Below are 22451 nucleotides of genomic sequence, written 5' to 3' on the forward strand. Positions count from 1 at the left end.
CAGTAAAAAAAAAAAGGTTGTTGTTTTGTGACCAATTCTTTTGTGGTTGGAGAGCATAAAAAAACTCTAGGTATGACCTTCACCAGAGCGGTTGAAACAAGGAGGAATCGAAACTGAGTTTTTTTTTTTTATTCTGTTTTGCTGTGACAACATGTTACAGTACTTTACTTTTATATTAAATAAATATTTTGTAGGTAAACTCTGAAGCCAGAATTCTGACAAAAGTTCACACAGACAATTAATACTGACATGAAAAGTTGTATTTAATTTAATTCAACAGAATAAACTAAGAAAGAAAATAATTATGGGGGGGGGGCTCTTTAAAATGAACAATTACAAAACATGTTCTTTGCTTGAAACAATAGTGGAACAAAATTACACAACATTCTTGCCCCACCTAAACCTAAGAAATGTCCCTAAGATGTGCAGAGCTAACTTATTTCAGATTATAAAACATTAAAGACATTCAACATTCAACACATTGTACCGTAAAGAATGGACCTGCGCATAAATGAGCAACAGAGATTTGTCTTGTTGGTAGGTGATTGGTTGACTGTCTCCCAAGAGCAGAATTACTTCTAGCTTGAAACTTTGCTGTGACTGTTGGACTTTAAGTGTTTGTGAAGCCTTCTCCTGTCAAGGTAAGCAGAAATTCTACATCAGCTGTATAGTAGAGACAGTTGTGCAGTTTATGTAATGTTACTTGTTTAACAATGGATAGCCAGTATTGAACATTTATCCTAGCTTTGCAGGATAAATCTGTTCAAGAGAAAAGTCTTCTATTTCAATACAAATCTACCAAAATATTATTGCTCCTAAGTTTGCTTGAAAATGTAAGATAAATAAACAAATGTTCCCAAATTACTTTTCTGGGAGTAGCAATTGTACAATCAGTCTCCTTCTGTTGGGAGCTGGAGTAGTACCATCCTTCTCCAGCAGAGTCCGCCGTGGATCCTCCTGAGCAGAGCCTCCTGCACAGCTGCTGCTCATTACCATCATCAGAGGACCCACTATATAAGCTGTCTTCAGACCTTGCCTCAATGCCGCAGTGCTGTTCCAGTTGGTCAGCTCTAAAGCCTAGATCTTCGTTGTTTCTCCATGACTTTGAATCCAGGTTGGATTCTAACCACTATCTCTGTTTTTCCAGGAAAACCCGTGCCTCCTCTGTGAAAGCTCAGGTAGAGCTAACCAGCCGAGCCGACCCTCAGAGCCAAACCCTGAAGATTCTCTGAGAACCTCCAAGCAGCTCTGGATTAGAGCTGGGAAACCTAAGCCAAGGTCTGTTCAAGCTAGACGTGAGACGCTGAAGCAGCAAACGGACTCTGCTGTTAAACTCTTCTCCAGAACCAACAGTGACTCTCCCAAAGAAAACCTCAACGACCCTCGAGACTCCGGTGAAACCAGAATCCAGGCCAGAACCAGAATCTATACATTCTGTGTGTTTGTGCTAAATAAACTGTCAAACTTTCCATCCCTGTGTCCGTCAGAGGTGTTCTGCATAATTGGGTTACCTCCGAGTTCCAATCATGACAGAACACTGCGGCCAACAAAATTTCCCAGCGGAACCCCTCTGGAGGCTTCTGAAGGATCTACCGACTCAGATTCAGAACCTTGAGGCCTTCCTCCGTGGGAGCCACGATGAATTGGCTAGAAGAATTGAGTGTGCCATTCGAGATATTCAGGACCGGCTTTTGGACATAATCATGGGTGAGTTGAGCACTCGACTTAATAAGTCTCCGCAGGAGTTTTCCAGACAATCAGCTCCCAGAGCGGAGCCCGTCCAGCTTCCGTTTCCGGAACCAGAACCTGTCACGTCACTTCCGGAATTTCGTCCGTCTCTCCCAGAGAAATTTTCAGGTATCCCTAGCAAGTGTAAGGGGTTTTTGTTTCAATGCCGACTTATTTTCCAGAACTCTCCAGGCAGCTTTTCCTCAGATTACAGGAAGATAAACTTCATCCTTTCTCAGCTAACAGGAAGAGCCTTGGAGTGGGCTCAGGCTAGATTTCCCACCGACGACAGCCTTGATGGCTATTATTCAGACTTCATCTCCGAATTTACTCAGGTTTTCAACCAAGATTCTGACCAAACAATTGACTCTCGAGCTCTGTTAAATCTTAAACAGGGGAACTCCTCCGTAGCGGATTTTTCCATAGACTTCCGGGTTAAAGCTGTAGCCTCAGGCTGGAATGAATGTGCACTTAAGAGTGCATTTTTCAACGCTTTAAACGAAAACTTAAAAGATGAACTCGCCACACTCGAGTCACCTGAGACCCTAGAGGAACTTATCAGGCTGACAATTAGTTTGGATAACCGTCTTCGAACCAGATCAAGGTCTAAGATTAAGAGTCATGTTTTTCCAGTTTCTGTTTCTACGGCTAAGAGAAGGGACACCTCTTCTTTTGTTTCTCCCGAAGAGGCGTTCAGAACTGAGAGCCGTGTCCAGCCTGAATCTGAACCCGTGTCTAAAACTCATTTTGTTCCACCAGCTTTTGAACCAACTGAGGGGGAGCCAATGCAGATTGGTCACACTAGGCTCACACCCGATGAGAGGAAGAGAAGGTTTAAGGAGAAACTTTGCTTTTATTGTGGAATACCTGGGCACTTTGTTTCATCCTGTCCAACAAAGAATAGGATTTGGAGCTCGTCTGAGATTATGGGGAGTCTGGTGAAGCATCAACTAAATAGAAAATCCTCTCATCTACTTTTACCTGCTACCCTGTTCTGTTCTGATCAGACTCTCACTCTGTCAGCCTTCATAGACTCTGGTTGTGAGAGAAACCTTATTGACTCAAGTCTAGTTCAACAGCTAAACATTAAGACCACCCCTCTGAGGAAGCCACTTAAAGTCTCAGCCATTGATGGAAGGAGTCTACACCAAGTTACCCACGAAACTCAGCCTCTTCAGCTTCAAGTTTCAGGTAGTCATCGAGAGACCTTAACCTTTCTTGTTTTCCCATCAGCCTGTTCTCCCTTGGTTCTGGGATATGAGTGGTTGGAGCGACACAACCCTCATATTAATTGGACTCATAGACACGTAGAATCGTGGTCTCCCTCCTGCCATGCCTCCAGTCAGTCAACCAGTCCCCGTTCCGCCGAACCTTCTGGAGTCCCTCCTCGGCCGATCCGAGCATCCAGGGGCCCTCGGTGGGCGCCTCAGGACACCTCGGAGGCTGCACCGGAGTCGTCGTGGGCGGCTCTCTCCATGTTGCAGCCAGAGCTGCAGTCGGCGGTCCTCTCTGAATCAGCTCCGGTGCCGCAGTGGGCGGCCCCGCCCTGCACCTATTTCTGAGCTGCTACCGGGTGTCTCCCAGTAAGATATCAGAGACATTCTTTGTTGACGTCCACCTTTTTGTGGATTGTTTTTTGTTCTGGGACTCAGTTTGTTATTTCCTTTTTATTTTCCTCCGTCCACCCTGGGTGGGTTGGTTCTTGTTTTGGACTTGGCTTCTTGCCTACCTAGTTTGGTGCCCCCTGCGCCCACCCTTGGTGGGATGTTTTTTGTTGTTTCCTTGTTTCCCTAGGTCTTGTCTGAAGCGTCTGGAATCCGCCCTTGAGGGGGGGGTACTGTTGGGAGCTGGAGTAGTACCATCCTTCTCCAGCAGAGTCCGCCGTGGATCCTCCTGAGCAGAGCCTCCTGCACAGCTGCTGCTCATTACCATCATCAGAGGACCCACTATATAAGCTGTCTTCAGACCTTGCCTCAATGCCGCAGTGTTGTTCCAGTTGGTCAGCTCTAAAGCCTAGATCTTCGTTGTTTCTCCATGACTTTGAATCCAGGTTGGATTCTAACCACTATCTCTGTTTTTCCAGGAAAACCCGTGCCTCCTCTGTGAAAGCTCAGGTAGAGCTAACCAGCCGAGCCGACCCTCAGAGCCAAACCCTGAAGATTCTCTGAGAACCTCCAAGCAGCTCTGGATTAGAGCAAGTTACAGGACATTCACCGTCTTTTACGGGGAGAGGATGCTGGATTATGTTCTCCAATTCATCTTCCGAGGAGGAAATATTTGGCGCCCCGAAGCCAGAGCAACCCAATGCTGAGCAGCTCAAGGAGCCCAGTGCTAACATGAGCAGACCGAATCAACCTGAAGTAAGGGAAACAACCCCAACAATGGCGGGAGTTTTTGGTAATATTGGCCCTTTTTGACGAAAATGTTGAACAATTGAGCTCATACTCCGAACGTTTTGATGACTTTGTCCAGGCTAACGGCATTGCTAATCACAAAATTGTGCCCACTTTCCTGGCTGTGATGGGACCTAAAACTTTCAATCTATTACGTGACTTACTTCAACCCACAAAGCCTGGGGAAAAGATATATGCTGAAATAGTGAAGATTCTGTCAGACCATTTTTCACCCAAGCCATTATTGATCGCTGAGAGGTTCAGGTTTCATAAACGTGATCAAGAAGAAGGAGAGTCGGTGTCCTTGTTTACTGCGGCACTGAGAAAATTGGCGGAACATTGCGAATTCACTAAAGTTCTAAATGACACGTTGAGAGACAGGCTAGTGTGCGTCCTTAAAGATGAAGCAGCGCAAAATAGATTGCTAGCCACTAAGAATTTAACATTGGACAAAGCCATCAGCATTAGTCTCTCTATGGAGATGGCAGCGAAAGAAGCTCAACAGCTACATGCCACTGCCAATGTACATGCAGTGGGCTCAGACAGAGTGAACGTGCAGGGGCCGTGTTACCGTTGTGGCAGGATGGGTCACCTAGCAACAGCATGCTGATGTAAAGATATGGATTGCCACCATTGCGGGAAATGGGGGCACATAGAGCGGGCCAGCCAAAGTAAAAGAAATGCTGTTAAAATGACCAAAAAAAGAATGACAAAATGTTTGAAAACAGACAGGACTACAAAAGGGAAGAAAAAAAGGCCAGTTCATACAGTAAAACAAGATGAACGGTCTAGTGAGTCGGATGATGAGTTGGAGGTGAATGTACATACATTGAAAATAAATAAAGTGGATGCCGATGATGAGGGTTACTGGGTAAGACCCCTGCTAGAAGGACATCCTGTAAAAATGCAGGTTGACGTTGAATCCAAAGCATCCATTGTCTCTAAAAGGGTGTATAACAGTCACCTACAACACTTGGCTCGAAAATATTTCGTCAACGCCCCTTTTTCCCGTGACTATGACGAGACGATAACAAAAAAAATAGATTCCAGAAAATAAAAATATGACGAAAACAAAGAAATGATTTTCGTCAACGAGACTACGACAGATGAAATTTACGATCCATTGAAGAATGCACATTAAGAAATATAATGTAATTGTTTATGATTAATTTGTAATTGTTAATATAAGTGTTTCTTGAGCGTCATAGAAGATTACGCGTTGTTGCGCCGTTTGTCCCTACATGGCGCCTGTCCCACAGTGCCTCGTGCCACTCAGTCGGTAGTAGCAGAGGGCTTATACTCATAGCTCAACTTCGCAGTCATTGCGGATACTGGTATGCGGTTTGTTAAACAATGCCTGAATGTATGGAGCCATTTAGTTTACAACGCAAAGGAAAACACCGGAGGAAGGACGCCACCAAAGAGTCTGCAGCTTCAAATTGGCAGGGAAGAACACAGCGGAAATCAAGCGACATCTGAGGAGCCAACAGCTGACAAATGGAAGACGGTAAGGAACGGGTGGGCCTGTAGTAGCGGGAACAGGTGTGTTAGTGCGTGCATGGGTGCATGCATGTGAATGTATATGTGTGTGCGCGGGCGCGCATGCATCTGGCTGTATGTGTGTGTGCCTTCCTGTGCATGTGTCTGTCTGTCTCTCTGTCATAGAAGAAAGATGTTCTACTGATAAACTGGATATTAATTGTTTAAATTTCTTCCTCCCAACTAGATACCTGACGCAGTGACACCACAGCCAAATCAGAGGTTGGGGCAGGAAGGAAAGTCTGTTGCAGAGATGCACCCCCACCCCTGACGCCAAAGAGCAGAAAGCCCTGGAGAACTCAGTGGCAAAGTGGATTGGGCGTTTTGGCCTCACTGCAGGGACCATTGAGGATGAAGACTTTATGGATATGATGAAACAAGCTGACAAAAGGTTTAATGTTTACAGTGTGATATATGTTAAAAAGAGAATCAGTGTGTGAAGTGCTATTCTGCACAGTGTTATATAAATAAAATAGAGAAAAAGAGAAGCAGTGTGTGGTGAAGTTTTATTCTGTACAGTGTGATATATATGTTTAAAAAAGCAGTGTGTGGAGAAGTTCTATTATTTACAGTGTTGACTAAAACTGGACTAAGACTAAAATAGATTTTTGTCATTGTGACTAAGACTAAGACTAAATTTAAAGAAGCTGACGAAATTAACACTGGTCTGGTTAGAGAACTTTAAACTAAATTGGCAAACAGTCAAGATGCTGTCTCCAAGCTCCAGTGAGCTAGCAGCTCTTTTACAGAGGCACCAAGATGTCTTCAAAGCGAGCTAGGCCTCATGAAAGACATCACTGTTAAGCTTAGTCTTAAAGCAGAGGTGAGACCGAAATTTCTTAAAGCCAGATCGGTGCCGTATTCCATACGCTCAAAGGTGGAAGCTGAAATGGACGCCCTCGTCACTAGGGGCGTGCTGGAGCCAGTTGCTATTACTGAGTGGGCTACGCCTATTGTCCCTGTGTCTAAAAGAAATGGGGACATCCGTATCTGCAGAGATTTCAAGGTGACGCTAAATCCTGTGCTAGCTCCTGAACAATATCCTCTCCCCCACATGGATGATCTTTTTGCTGGATTGAGTCAAGTCCCGAGAACTCCTCACTATAACAACACAAAAGGGCCTGTTCAGATACTGTCGGCTTCCTTTCGGCATCAAGTCAGCCCCGGCCCATTTTCAGGGTGCCATGGACCAGATCCTCACTGGTCTCCCTGGTGTACAATGCTACCTCGATGACATTTTGTGCACCGGAGCCACTGATGAAGAACATCTGCGCAACCTCGATGCAGTCCTCCAGGGGCCGATGGGGTCATCCCCCTCACACCCGGTGGTACATTCTGCGTTCACAAAAGGCAGTCTACCGGGGCCTCCCTGTGAGCGGCGATATCCAGAAAGAGAGCAACGGCCACCCAAGTGTATGGACTTATGAAATCTTTAGCACGGCACCCCCAAACGTCTGGGTCAGAATAACACCCAGGGGGGCCGTAACGGGTGCGGCAGTCTACCCTCACCCGTAGGCTTTGTATGTGTGCGTTTGTGCATTTGTTTAAAAAAAGGAGCTTATACAGTTTATAGAGATTCGGTTATAGCTCCATGTTACTGTCATTTTATTATTTTTGGTGATATATAATTTTGATTTATGACACCTTGTGTTAATGGGACTTCTATTCTAAGAGGGGAGGAGATGTTATGTTTTGCTAGGAATGTCCCCCCATGCTTACCGTAGTTTATCTGAGAATAATGGGTAACCTGGATGTATGGTTTTGTTAGCCTGTGAAGCTAAGTAAAGTTACGTTCGAGCATACTCCTGCCTCCTGAGCCGTTATTACCTTTTTGAAGTTGGATAAAATATAAGATTAATGTTAAATCCATTTCTAATAATTGTAACTAATTTTATATGTATATTGACGTTTATATCCTGTTTATAGATTTTATATGTATATCTTTCGTTAAATATAAGCTGCATGTGTTGAGGTTTGTAGTGCTGTTGCCTCAAGAAGTCCCTTAAAAGTATACTATGCAATCGGTGTTGATTTTCCAGCAAGGCTCCCCTCAGAGGGCGAAAGTAAAAGTCCACTGTCATAAATATGCTCAGCTGTTCTCCTGGTTTCTCCGTCAAGCCAGGCGCGGTTGTTTTGAACTTAGCAGACAGGCAAACGCAACGAATCACCATGTCTACTGCGGTAGAGAGCCCTTTTCCTTTTTCTTGCCGGCTCCGACATGGGCTTTTGCTGTTTTCTTGCTGGTTCCGCCATGATAGCTGCACAAATATTGCCACTGCGCTAGCAACGAGCATGCCTTTCACTGGGGGCGTGTAGCAGTTCTCGCCGTAAAGCAAGACCGACTCTGAGCCTGTGGGTGCGGGCCGAGGGCTTCTGCAATTGCAAGTACGGTATTTCCACTGCAGACCACCAGGGCGGCCGAGAATACCTTTGTTCGACCTGAAATGACTAATTTAATCATCCAAAACGTTATGGAACACATTAATTAACTGAAAAATGTTGCATAGTATGCCTTTAAATCTTTGAATGTTGAGCGGGAACCTCTCATCATGGAATTTTCTCATACAGAGAGGGAATACATGCCCTCTCTGTAGGAGAAAACTGATAATAAAAAAATAATATTTAAAAGTTAATTACAAAGAATGACATGCAACACTGGGGAGTGTAATAAATAACTACAATAATCAGCGTCATCCTACTTTTCATATATTTTTTCCATAATTCTGTTATCTGTGATAATTTTGAGGTTATATTGTAAAAAAATTATTACAGAAAAGAATTAGTAAGAAACTACTTTCTTATCTGCTGCTTCATTCACTGACCTTGGAAACAATGGATTATTGTTTCTTTATTTATGCCAAGTTCTTGCCTCTTTTTCCTCTTTCTGGGTCAAACTGCTGTCTTTCAGGACATTGTCCTTCCTATGAGAGACTAATTGCTAAAAAAACAAAAAAAACAAAATAGGCATTAAAGGCCCATGGTCTGAAAAAGATAATGTACTTTCACTTTACTTTTTTACATTTGTCATAGTTTTACATTTAGTAAGTGTGAATGTATCATGCTTGTAACTTCATTTATGTTCTCACATTATCTTTAAATATTTTAATAATTCAATCTGGAGTCGAAAGCAACAGGATGTTAACACAAACCGATTTCTAAAACCATTTGTTCACTGACACGTTTCATAAACCACTAATCTTTTTCACAGCTTTGGGGATAAACATCTGAAACCTCAAGGTTTGCAGTGGTTAAAACCAACTGGCTGCAACCCGTTGTCATATGAACTACTTTTGCCTAACTTTCCATTCTGAGAGGTTAATTTAAACCATCTAACACATACATGCAGTTAACCCTCTCTGGATCCAGGTTCCTTCTTTTTGGTGGCAGTTGCAGTGAAAGCAAAAGTATTGTTGTAGATGAGTGCTGTGCTTCCTCTGAAAAACAATTAGTGAATTTCAGTCTGAATTTATACATATTGGACAAGACTATGCAGAATAAAATTAAGCATTCTCATATCCATTCACATAAGCATCTGCTTGCTTTGCCATTGTTCACTAGACCAATCCCCAACTAGCTTTCGATTACTTTCAAACTCTCAAACAAAACTAAACAAATAAATGAAAAACACATTGTGACTTGAATGTAACGTGTAATCAAAAGCATTAGAATTTGTTGTGAAGTTGAAAGTACAGGTACTTCATGTAAATTGTAGAGAAGTAAAAGTAGAAAGAATCCATGCTTAAATCTAATTAACTAAAGTACAGATACATGAAAAATGTGCTGAAGTTACAAGTACAAGTACTTCGTTACATCCCACTACTGGCCTATTTTCAACTGTCACACTCTACTTCAAATAGTGAAAAAGCCATGATATAGCTGAAGTCGCAACTTACCTTCACAACCCACATCTTGTTAATGGCTGCGACTCCTCTATTTCACACCGGTAATAGAGGAGCTAAACAGATCCAATAAATAATCCATCAAGGAGAAAGAAAAGTTTTGTGAGTCACATCATCATTTTCTTAAATTATATAATATTTTCAATTGTATTTTTACAATTTTATTTTTTAAATTCTATTTAAAAAAACTATTTGTTAGTGTGTAAATAATCACAATTAGAATAAATCAATATTTATTCTACGGGAGAACCTAACTTCATAAATCATTCAGCTTTCTTCAGAGGAATTACTGAATTAAATATTTTTGTACATGTCAAACTTTTTTCTATTCCTTGTAGGGATTTCTAGAAATCAGCTTAAATGTATGTCAATTTGAAGCTGACCAAGCTGACATGAGCACAGAGACAGGTCCACAAAGAGTAGGGGAGAATCTACAGATGCCTAGAAATCCGTTACAGTTTATCACAGCAACTACTCTCTGAACAGACATGTTAATAATACAATTTCCAAAAGGGTCAGAAGAGAAGAAACAATGGAGGCATTAAAAGTTGATCTGCTAGCACAAGATTGGAAGTTTACTGATAAGGAAAAAGATGTTGACAAAGTATATGAAGAATTCCTAAGGATATCTAAATTATTATATGATAAAAAATTGCCCAATGAATTTCCAAGGGATTACAAAATGCCTGTAAAAAGAAAAATACACTTTATAGAGAATTTATAAAACACAGAACTACATCCCAGTTCAATATTTCTGACAGCAGTAGATGAAAAAGAAATAATTGATATTGATAAAGAATGCAAAAACAAACCTTCCACTGATCACGATGGAATAGATATAAAAATTATACAAAAAGTAATAGAGGGGATCGCCAAAGCACTAACGAATATCTGCAATTTATCATTTCCAACAAAAATGAAAATAACAAAAGTCATTCCGCTATATAAAACTGGAAATAAACACCACTTCACAAATTACAGGCCTGTCTCTCTACTTTCACAATTTTCAAAAATTTTTGAAAAATTATTTTACAACAGATAAGAGAAATTTATTGATAAAAAATAAACTACTCACTGAATGCCAATATGGAATTAGAAAAAAGAGATCAACCTCACTAGCACTAACAAAACTAATTGAAGAAATTATAAAAATATGCAGTTGGGGTTTTCATTGATCCAAAAAAAGCATTTGATCCAATAAATCACAAAATATTAATCAGTAAACTGGAACAAATCGGGATCAGGGGGGTGGCTCTAAACTGGATAAGTAGTTATCTGAGAGACAAACAACAATTTGTGAAGATAGGAGATTATTGGTCTAAATGTCTGGGCATTACTTGTAGTGTCCCCCAGGGGTCAGTGTTGGGACCAAAGTTATTTTTATTATATATCAATGATATTTGTAAAGTATCTCAAGTATTGAATTTTGTATTATTTGCAGATGATGCAAGCATATTTGGATCAGGGGACAGCTTACAGCAAATCTTGGAATCAATCACTTCAGAACTCAAGAAAATAAAACAATGGTTTGATATAAACAGGTTATCAATAAATTTGAGTAAAAAAACTACATTCATTATATTCGGAAACTGTAAGTCAAAGCATCAAGCAGAGATACAGATAGAAGGGGTTAACATAGAAAGAGTACATGAAAATAAATTCCTTGGTGTGATTATATGACAAGATTTGCTGAAAGCCTCATATAAAACAAATAAAAACGAAACTGTCCAGAAGTATTTCAGTCCTAGCAAGAGTACATAAGTACATTCTGGATTCCAAAGCACTTCACATCCTATACTGCTCACTACTGTTACCTTATTTGAATTACTGTGTAGAGGTTTGGGGTAACTCTTATCAACACTCACTACAGCCACTAGTCATAATGCAACAAAGAGCAATAAGAATCATTCACAACTCCGGACTTCGGGATCATACAAACTCATTATTTCTAAAATCTAAATTGCTTAAATACCAGGATTTAATAGAATACCAAATTGCAGTATTCATGTTCAAAGTAAGACATAGCCTTTTGCCTGGGAACATACAAAAGATGTTCTCTGAAAGGGAGGAAGGGTACGATTTAAGGGGAAGGGGAAATTTTAAGACTAATAGATGTAGAACAACAAGGAAAAGATTATGTTTATCCAGAGTTAAATTTTGGAACAAACTAGATGAGAACCTAAAGCAATGCCCAAACATATTCCTTTAAAAAAAAAAAATTTACAAAGAAATTATTTTCAGAAGGTATAGAGAAGCATTGTAGAAAGTTTTTTTTTGTGTTTTTTGTTTTGTTTATTTGTATATATGTATGAGAGTATGTGTATAAATATTTATGTATGTATATGTGTAGGTAGGTATGTATATATGGATATATATATAGCAACATAATTATAAATATTGTAAATTGAAGAAATAAAAAATTAAAGGGGTAGGAGTACATAAGTTTTACTTCTTCCTACTACTTTTTGCACATGTAATAGAGGTATATTAACTCAGGAAAAAAGGGTACCTTGTTTGTTGTTTCTCTCTCCAATGTTTTTAAACATTGTTTTATTGTTTGCTTTTGTTTTTTTCTCTCTTGCATGTTCGAAATAAAGATACCAATTCAATTCAATTCAAATCCAGAGAGGGCAGAGAAGTAGCATTGTGGCTGTGAGGAGAAGGACTGACCCCTTGCTCACACTGGCTCCGGTGCGGTTACCGAGCCGACGGAGACCGCAACTCCCGCACACCCCCCCTCACACCGCCCTTTTGACTACGGTGCGGTGCGGCTCTGCGGCTCCGGCAACAGGTCCGGAGATTTAACAGAAGTTCACTTGAGTTCACGTAACTTCACGCGATAACACGGCCCAGATAAGGATATTTGCGAGAGCTTGTTGCGGAGGGCTCCGGCACGCCGCAAGGATAGCTTTCTAGCGGAATTTTCTGCAGCGCCGGAGTGTCTCGGTAACCGCAGCCGGACAGCTCAGCAGCCGGTGAGAGAGGTTTACGTCTTTTTAATGACTTGGATTCACTGCGGCGCCGCACCCGCCGCACCGCAACGGTAAGACCGGAGTCGGTGTGAGCCTGGGGTTAAAGTAAGTGTTGAAGTTTATCAAAAGTGGTCAGATAGGTCAGGGTTGTGAAGATATTGTCACATCTGCTTTTTTAAAGTGTTTCCTTCTTAGGATTGTTAGGTGTAAAGATTTGGTGACAGACAGCAGTACTACTGTAGCAGGTGACAGTAGTCCACCTCTAGTCAACGTGACAGCAGCTGAAGCAAAGCTGAGAAGGTCATGCTTAGAACCTGCCAGAACAATTTACTTGGCTTTAGAAAATTCTGCAAATTATATAAATGAATTAATTTTCATCAGATTAGTGTTGCAGTGTGTTTGAGAAAGATGTGTATCAATCAATCAGTCAATCAATCAATTTATTTATTGTCAAATACAATTTACATTGTAATCAAGATATTAGTTTCAGTACAAACTTTTCATCACATACATTTGGGTGTGTGTGTGTGTGTCTGACAGGTGGTGTCCACACGTGCCGCATAACGCTGCCTTTGGCATGTTTCCTATAGCGCTGCCTTTATCTCTAAGGAAAGATAGTAACCACATTGGGGAGGGAGAGGGGGAAAAAAGCACATTTCACAATTTATCCTTGTAAGGATACAGTTTGAGATATCAAAAAAACCTCAGCACAAGAAAATCACATGTAACACGAGACAGACATTTCAGCTGAAACAAAACATCGGAGGCTGAAGCCATATCAAAGTCTATCTGACATTTGAGACATTTTTTGTGTATGCATGATGAGTGCGTTCATGAACGCTGTCCATAGGCCATTGTCCTTGATACGATGATAGTTTATCAACCAGCTCTACAGTTCTGCATGCATCCACAGGTGTTCGTGGGTAGGGGAAGGGCGACCAGTTCTTCTGTGCCGTTTCGCCATAACATCCAGGGGATAATTTGATAAGGTGGGAGGCCAAATCCAAAATAACACTTATTGTTTTGAGAGCAGGCTGCACAGGAATTTTCCATCAGCCTTGAGTCCTTTCTTGCTGGCTCTATGTGGCAAATCCAATATTCCAAATTTTGCTGGGCTTCTCAGCCTTGGCGCGATTGTGCACATCCAAGATATTGTCCCATCTCACCTTTGAGTTCAACCACTGCAGCCAGCATACCGCTCAGCTCCCAGTCTTGCTCATTCACAGCCTTTGTGAGGGCGTCAACCGCTGCTGGCAGCCTGATCAATGCCCAAATTGTCACCCACATCCTCTGTAATTGTAAATGCATCATGTATCCTCCAAATCCAAACAGGAGAAATCCAAGTATCATAAATCAGAAAATCCTTAGATCTTCGATATCCTCCACTGATGTCGTAAAACACACCATCCTCCAAGCCTTCCATGAGTCCATGGTGTATCCCACAAAGTATGTCCTGGCAGTCCCCTATTCCCTCGTCTTCCATTGTATCGGATTTATGAAAATATGGGACAAATTGTGTCCCTTATCGGTTTAATATGGGACAAAATGTTTAGCTGCCAAATAAAGGACATTTTCATATTTTAAGGGATGTGTAGCCACTGTAAGTCACAATAAAAACAGGAAGTGACCCAATATGCCTAATCAAAGCCTTAGATTTAAGAGACCTTAGACAATTCTATTGACAACAATGGGTGACATTACAAAGAGCAATGGCAATGCACAAGGCTTAAATAGTTTGAGGGAAGTTAGCACCTAGTGCTAGCCTTGCCATGGATATTAGTAAAGTATCCTAAACTACAGGAAAATAGAGATCAGATCTAAAATATCATATCATGCTCTTTGCTGCTTTCTAACATTGAATAATAGGAATAGAGAACATGTTTTAGACGGATAAAACAGTTTATTTGTTACATTGATATAGATGTAGTGCATGTAGGTAAGACTTTATCAACTTATAATTAAAACCCAATATGTTAGTAGAAAATTATATTTAGGTTGCTCCACTCGTCTTTGATCATGTAAACAAACCATTAACAAATGTTTCCTAAGAGTCATCTTAATACAAACAGGCTCTGAATTAAAGAAAACTTTTCACACAGCTAGTAACTTAACTATAATATGGAGTACAACCTCTCAATCAATACTTTTTTATCCTAATGGTAGTACTATTGTGAAATAATTAATAAAAACTATCAGATCTATCACAGGTCTGTCTGTATTTTGAATGGGTTGAATTAATCGACATTCAAGCTATCTAACTCGTATGGACTATTGGTGGTGCAAGTCTCCATAGTTCCTATCTCCATAGAGCCATCAGGAGGGATTATCCCAGTTTAACTGGAGGAGTAGTGAAGAGATATTTACAAAACATAAAAACTGTTTGTATGAGTATTTAAGAAGAATTTGCCCTTTTGACAGAAGTATGACCTCATGAAATGTTTGCTTTTAGAAGAACAATGATTTATTGGTCAATTATTTCTGTTGTTGTTTTGTTTTGATCCCATCAGAGAGGAAGGGTAGCAACAGAGTAGCGGTTGACAACATCACGGAGCAGGATCATAGTCAGGATGGTTACGCTGGACTTCAAGACGCTGACGACACCTGTGGGCATTTTGAGGATCCTGGAAGTGATCTTTACTTGTGTCACTTTCAGCGTGTTTGCATCAGAGGATATCTGGTTTTTCACCTATACGATTTGGTGCATGTTCACTTGGTGCTCCTGCTTTGGTGTCAGCATCCTTATACTGGTCCTAGATTTCCTCAGCCTCAGCTCGAAGCTGCCCATCTCCTGGAATGACCTTACCGCTTTCTTTGCCATGCTGGCTACCCTAATGGTGAGTACATATATATATATATATATATATATATATATATATATATATATATATATATATATATATATATATATATATATATATATATATATATATATATATATATATATATATATATATATATATATATATCATATATTGATCTGTCTGTTAGAGATATCAAATATAGAGGTTGTTTTGTTAATCAAGTAAATTATAGATGATTTGTTATACATTATTACATTTATGAATTACAAAAAACAACACGTTTTTTCTGTGTTTTTGAGATTTCAAATTGCGAACTGCTGCCTTTAAAAGAATTACAAATCGAAAAAGGAAAGATACTGTTTGTTTTTAACAAACAAAAGTTAACACTTGAGAGGAGAAGCTGAAAGTATAATTCTTTTCAATAAGTAGAAGTTTTTTTCAGGATTAGCTGATTGTTTTTGAGGACCCAAATGCAGAGCTGAAGTACCAGTGATGATTCATGTTTACAAGCATAAAAAAATGAAGGAGCTGGCGTTTTTTTGCTGCTCAGCACATCTGATGTAAATGTAGCTGTCAGGTTGAGTGGAGGTTTGAGGACCCAAATGCAGAGGCAGTGAGGCAGAGTTGAGTTCTTGTAGTTTTAATTGAGTGTTCACAGAGGCAGGAATCAAAAAAATCCAACTTAAAAATATTAAACAAACCAGAACCATGGAGACATCGGGGAACACAAGCACAAGGAGCCAGGGTAAGATGAGGAAAGACGAGGAACCAGCACTAAGGAACTGCACAGGGAGAGTATACCTAGAGTTGGAGAGTGCATACCTAGAACCAGAACTAAACATGAAGAAGCAGCATTTAGTTCCTATGCTCCACTTATCTTGAACAAACTTCCAGAAAACTCTTTGTTTCTGCATTTTTTTATTTAATTTTTTCTCTCTACTTGCTTTGATTCTGTCTTATCTTCCTGTATTTTAATCATGTAAAGCACTTTGCATTGTCTTTGTACTGAATTGTGCTATACAAATAAATTTGCCTTGCCTTGCCTATTTATGGCTGACTGAACAAAGGCAGGACTAGCGAGCTGATTAGGAGCAGGTGTGAACAGAGGCTTCTAGAAAGGAGCTAGAGAAAAGGAGACCAAGAGGGCAACAGAGGGCCACAAAGAAAAACCTAAGAACTCAAATATATCCAGAAAACACAAAAAAATAGGAATTAAACCAATAAAACTAGAAAACATGGAGCAAAATAAAACTGAATTATGAAAATAAAACTTAAAAGAACCAAAACTGGGACAGTAGCATAAGAATGACAGAGAAGATGTGGAAGAGGTGGGTGAAAGTTTGGCTGATGCACCAAACAGGAAGCTGGGCTTTCATCTAAATGAAGATTCCGAGGGGGCGCAGTCCATTGTCGGTTGGCTGAAGCTTGAGTGAGGCATGTCTGCTAGTGTTTCATGTGAGGCTGATAGTCTTCCAGATACATTTTTTCTCTTAATTGGAATTAAATAAGAAAAAAAAAGATTTAAAAGATTTTATTGTTATGAAAAAGCACTGGTGACGTTTTAGGAGTGGAAATTAACTGATGTTGCATGGTTGACGTGCTGATGGTGCACAGAGACGACTGATGTGCTGCATTAGTGCGCTGGTGAGGATGTCCTGAGTAAGTGCATGCAGGAGAATGTGTAGAGTTGTTAAATCAAGAGGAGAAAGTAACTGAGGCTTACCACCAACAGTCACCGAGCCTGTTTACGTAGAGGCTTAGAGAGCAATAAGCTGAAAAACAGCGGCTCAGATGTTGGTATGATTATGTTAAAACTTCTTGGGTCGCAGAGGACACATCAGTACCTATTAAAAATGAAGGGCATCAAAAGACACTGAACAGAAGATTATATGAGCTGGAATTAATTTAGAATTTCTGAGGAACTGTGCTGCGTTATGGGAGTGCATTTGGAAATGATGAAGAGATTGCTAAAGAGGGCTGCTCTCATGAGAACATCCATCCATCCATCCATCCATCCATCCATCCATCCATCCATCCATCCATCCATTTTCCGTAACGTTTATCCCAAGCGGGGTCACGAGGTGTGCTAAGTGCCTATCTCGAGCAGAAAGACTGCGGGCCGGTAATCAAACCAGGAACCTTCTTGCTGCAAGGCAGCCCCTCTCATAAGGATATACATTCTTAAATTACCAATTCATCATCTTTGTTCATGTATGGGGTTCTATTGATATGAATATATTACAAATTTCTTGCCAACTCACTCCCCTAATAATTGTTTTGTCACAAGTTGCATATGATTATGCATTGCTGTACATTTCCTCTCTATATGTTTTTATGTTAACAGTTTGTCAGACAACTTTTTTTTATATTATTTGTACACCAGACTAACCTATCTCTGTAACCAAGGAGGATCTGACTTTTGAATTATGATTCCTGCAGGTTCTCTCAGCATCCATCATCAACTCCATCTTCTTCACTTGTGAAAACTGCGGCAAAGAGATTGTTGTCAGCGTTACCTCCTTCTTGGCTTTTATCTGCTATGCTGTTGAGGTTGGACTGACTCTGGCCAAACCTGGTGAAAAAAGTTACTTTCTTTCCACTGTGCCGGGCCTGCTCAAAGTCCTAGAGATCTTTGTGGCCTGCATTATCTTCATCCAATTACTCTTTATTGAAACCCCTCCAGCTGTTCAGTGGTGTATTGCTGTCTTCTCCATTTGTTTCATTTTTTCCATCTTCCTCATGATTTCCACTATTGGCCGCATGCTGCCCCGCTTCCCTGCATCTGTAAACAAATTTCTGAAAGCCTGCCATCTGCTGGCCGTGCTGATGTACTCCACTGCTGCCATAATCTTGCCCATCACCTTCTTTAGGAACAATCCCAGACCATACCCCTGCGAAATATACTGCTTCTGGGATTTGCTTCTTTTTATCTGTTTAATGACCTGTTTTAACCTGATTGCCTACATTGTGGATGCCGTGTATTCTTTCAAGTCGATCTCTCTCCCCACTCAAACATGATTAAATCCATGCTTTGAATTGAATGCAAATGCTTTGGTTCTGTTGTGATTTTGCCTTTATCAAAACTATGTATAAATGAAATATAACTTTTATTTACCAACATAATCAAGGCTAGATGTTTCTATTTGTCCATGCCTCTTATTGATACTTATTATTCATAAAACGTGATTTAAAAAATATTTTGCTAAATGTATAGAAATTTAACTAAACATTTTGGTATATCTGTAAAACTTTGCTAAATTGTATTATTATGCATGCTTTCATAAAAAGGCTGTTGTCTGTAATAGCACATCAGAAACAAGAAATGTATGTTCAACCAATTCTATGATCATAATAAAATCACCTGCCCATATTGAATGTTTTCAAGTGTGTCTGATTATATATAGATTGATAGATAGACATTGTTATTTTAAAAGTTTGTCAATATCGTGGACCTTTACAAATGATCCCTCTGGTTCTACCTAGTCAGGATTTAGATGACACCACAGCACTGAGACTGCACTTATACATTTATGCAGTTATACACATATCTCTTATTCCCTTTCATGTATTTCTATTTAAAGATAATTCAACAGTGCAGACAAGAACAAAGCTCAGCACAACAGATCTTTACAATGTTTAAGCCATGAACATGAACACAGAAGAAATATCATTATTATTAGTCTAATCTATAAAAAATATTGTTTAATATGGAGGCATTAGGATTGTTCGTGAACTACAGTCAAGGAGTGTGGAAACTTAAGCATCATCCTTTTGTAGAAGGAAAGCAGGGGAAGTTTTTCCCAAGACATTAAAAAATTCTATAGGAGCCTTCAGCTCCGGGGCTGGTCCGGGAACCCCGGCAGATGGGGGTAGGGAGCCAGCGGGGGACAGAGCAACCCAACCAAATGACGATGGTAGCCTGGACAATGGCGGGCAGGTGGGGTGAAGCACGGTAAGGCAGGCGGGGGGAAGCATACCGTCACCGGGTCAGGTTTGGACCAGCCCTGAAGTTGATGGCTCGATTCGAATGTCTGGTCTGGTCAGTCAGTGACCCTAAGAAACCCAAATCTGGTCACCATAGATATGCTGGCATTGCTATCAACAGCTTAGCGACAGAATCATACTTACAGCTCGCGGTTGTGATGGCATTATGGTGGGAACGGCCCTTCGTTTCAGTAAAAGAAGTTCAGCAAATCCCTCTTTGAACTGTCCAACATTTTGAAAGCTTTATTCGGTAAAATGCTGAGAGCAAATGAACAGCTGAGCATCAAAATTTGCAGGGGTCTTCTGACACACAAAAATAATTCATGCTTGTCGTGTCCTCGGACCCTTGGGAAGCCTGTGAAAATTTTCCCCTTTCTGTGTGCAGCCTGGAACACTGCATTTACTCCCGCGGTTCTGCCTGCTTTGTAATTCTTGTAGATGTAAATGCAACTTTTGACTTAAAAGCTAAACTGGTGTCTTACATCTACCTCTATTCATGTTCTTGGGCCATTGAACCAGTGGGCTGGTCTGTATGTCAATGTCAGGGCGTGACAAAAGTACAGGACAGAACCAAATAAGGCTCATTTGGATTCACCCGTTTTATGGTGCAAGTTTAGAATTGTGAGATTTACAGAGAAAGGAGGTGCCGATGGGGTTGAATTTCTCTGTACATCCATTTCACCCACTGAACTATCGTTACTCATCTATGACAATGGAAATCTTAGTTTTGCATTCTATGAAACCTTTAACAGTCAAATATTTATTGCATGGAAGTAAGTTTATTATAGAAAGATGTTCAAAAACTGGCTTTCCATAACAAGAGTGAGCAGATTAGGTGTGATTATCTACATAATAATGTAATAGGGTCTGGGTGTCTTTTTTAAATAATGAAGTAAATATGAAGCAACCTATTTCACTTCTTTCATGTCTTTTGTGGCAAATTTCTAACCACTTAGAAACGTCAAAACAAAGATGACATAAAAATTAAGTTTAAAAGTTTAGAATTCCTAAAATGTCTGGCACTGTTGGGATCTGGAGGTCTGTCCACCTTCCTCCAGCAGAGGGCGCCTCTAGGTCTCCTGGAGCTGAGCTGACAACCACACCTGCGATCCATCAGTCATCAGGAGACCAGCATATAAGCAGCAGCAGGACTACACTCCAGCGCCAGAGTGTTAAGCCAGTTATGGTTAGCAAAGCCTGAGCCAACCAGCCTGTCTGATTCTCTGACTCCCCTGAACTTTGAATTTGCACCTGATCGGTTTTTTGTCTTCTCTGCCTCCTATGAAGAAACCTGACTGAACCCTGGAACTCTGGAAGAGTTTCGTCTGCTGAAATCTGCCTGCCGGCTCTCAGGAGTTCACCTGAAGAATCTACTTTCTGAACCTGCCTGCTCGCCCTCAAGAAGAGGATTGAAAGAAAGACTCTGGATCTGAAAACTGATAAGTCTGAAGTCAAGCCCTGCCGCTGCTTTGCCCTCTGCCAACTTCAAGCCTCTGGACCCAACTCGGTTCCCTCCCTCAGCTGCTAATCTGAATCACGTTACAGGTACAAACCTGCACTAATCCTCTGGCAAAGATCTACGGCATCCTGGCTAACCTAACTGTCCTTCTCTACAGAGAACCCTGTGTGACCAGCCCCGGATCTGTTTCTCTTATTAACTCATATTACTTGTGTTTATCTTCAATAAACAGTTTAACTTTTCACCTGCCTCCGTTGTGTTCTGCATTTGGGTTAGATCCCTGAACCCAGTCATGACAGGCACAGAAAGAGGAACAGAGAAATGCACCGACTACTCTTTTCAAAAGTCATAAAGATTTTGCTTTTGCTACTCAAGACTCTGAAATTGGCCAGATATAAATAATGGGATTAAAAAAGTAATTTTTTATTTCATATTTTATTGTTGGACCCCAGGAAGAATAGCTGTAGCTTGCTACAGCTAATGGGGATCTTAAATAAACTAAGCTAAACTAAAAACATTTCCTTGGGAGTACGCCACTGAACCCACCTAGACGTGACTGACTCCTAATCTCAGTATTTTCTGGGCCCCGTGTACGGCCCTGAAGAGAAACATTATAGGTTTACTCTTAAAAGAAAAAGCCACTTTGTACCCAAATCCCATCCCAAACATCCTGAAACTACTTGTACATTTGAATTGGTTTCACAATATGGTTGTGAGGATTACCCTTGAAGTAAGTATGGACAAGCTTTTTAAAAATACTTTCTGAGAACATTCAGCTTCATATATTGGGATTGTTGTTTTAGACATGATCAGTGATTCCTCCAGGACAATAATAAAATGCACATATCTGTTGCATTCGTAGTACTTTAGGGAATGTAAGTTACAAATTTGAATTGTGTTGAACTCAACAGACTTCAAAACTTTTCTTTTCTTAGGTATTCCGGCTTTCTTTCAGGGTTTGCATCACAATGAGCCATGCCGCACCTCTGCTTTTCTGCAGAAGACAATGGCTTTCCTTGACAACTACATTAATTACATTAAGTTTTTTTTACTGTAAATGACACATCCTTTAAAAACTGGCATTAAATAAGAATCTGTGGAGGAAACACACTTTTCTGGTCCCTTTAAATTTACCCTTTGTCCACTTTATCACGAAAAACTTGAGAGAGCTTGATAAACCAATTTCAATAGTCAAAAAGTTATATTAAAGTCGCATCACCAACTGCTTGGAGCTGTATCCATGCAGTGTGTAAAGCACAGCGCCACTGGACTCCAGAGAGGTGGACACATGTTCTCTTGAGTGAGCAGTTTGGAACTAGCCCCTTCCTCTTTCAACATAATTACGCACCAGTGCGTAGAGCAAATTCAATTCAATTCAGGTCAGTCAATTAATTTCAATTTGAAAATAATGTCAAATTAAATGTAGCAGTAACTTATTTATTTATTAATTTTTTTGCAGTTTGTTGTAGGAGTTGATAGCTTTAGGCAGGGATGATCTGTCTTTCACCAGATCTGGAGAAGCTGCTTACTGAAGACACTTAGTACTTGTACTTGTTTAATAACCTCCTGAAGAAAATGCTCACTGTCTTCTAAAATGTTATTCATCTTATGAAGAATTCTCCTTTTTGAATCATTTCCAGATGTTCTAGAGGAGTTACTAGAAGAGAGCCGACCTT

General features: G+C 40.4%; 1 protein-coding gene across 1 annotated transcript; it reads left to right on the top strand.

Moving 5' to 3' along the window:
* Positions 1-530: 530 nt before the first annotated feature.
* LOC119771793 (myeloid-associated differentiation marker homolog) lies at positions 531-18704 on the top strand. The gene is made up of 3 exons (XM_038267946.1): positions 531-641; positions 15039-15365; positions 17772-18704. Exons 2-3 carry the CDS (start codon positions 15099-15101, stop codon positions 18348-18350), a joined length of 846 nt encoding a protein of 281 aa, XP_038123874.1. The 5' UTR covers positions 531-641; positions 15039-15098; the 3' UTR covers positions 18351-18704.
* The last annotated feature ends 3747 nt before the right edge of the window (positions 18705-22451 follow it).

Source organism: Cyprinodon tularosa, unplaced genomic scaffold (genome assembly GCF_016077235.1).
Source record: "Cyprinodon tularosa strain WSP-4 unplaced genomic scaffold, ASM1607723v1 ctg1183, whole genome shotgun sequence".
Lineage (NCBI taxonomy): Eukaryota > Metazoa > Chordata > Actinopteri > Cyprinodontiformes > Cyprinodontidae > Cyprinodon > Cyprinodon tularosa.

Bases quoted from the DNA above. Each gene is read 5' to 3' on its own strand.
- LOC119771793 (XM_038267946.1), top strand. From the start codon at position 15,099: ATGGTTACGCTGGACTTCAAGACGCTGACGACACCTGTGGGCATTTTG. The intron at 15,366-17,771 runs GTGAGTACATAT...TGATTCCTGCAG, and splicing joins CCATGCTGGCTACCCTAATG to GTTCTCTCAGCATCCATCAT.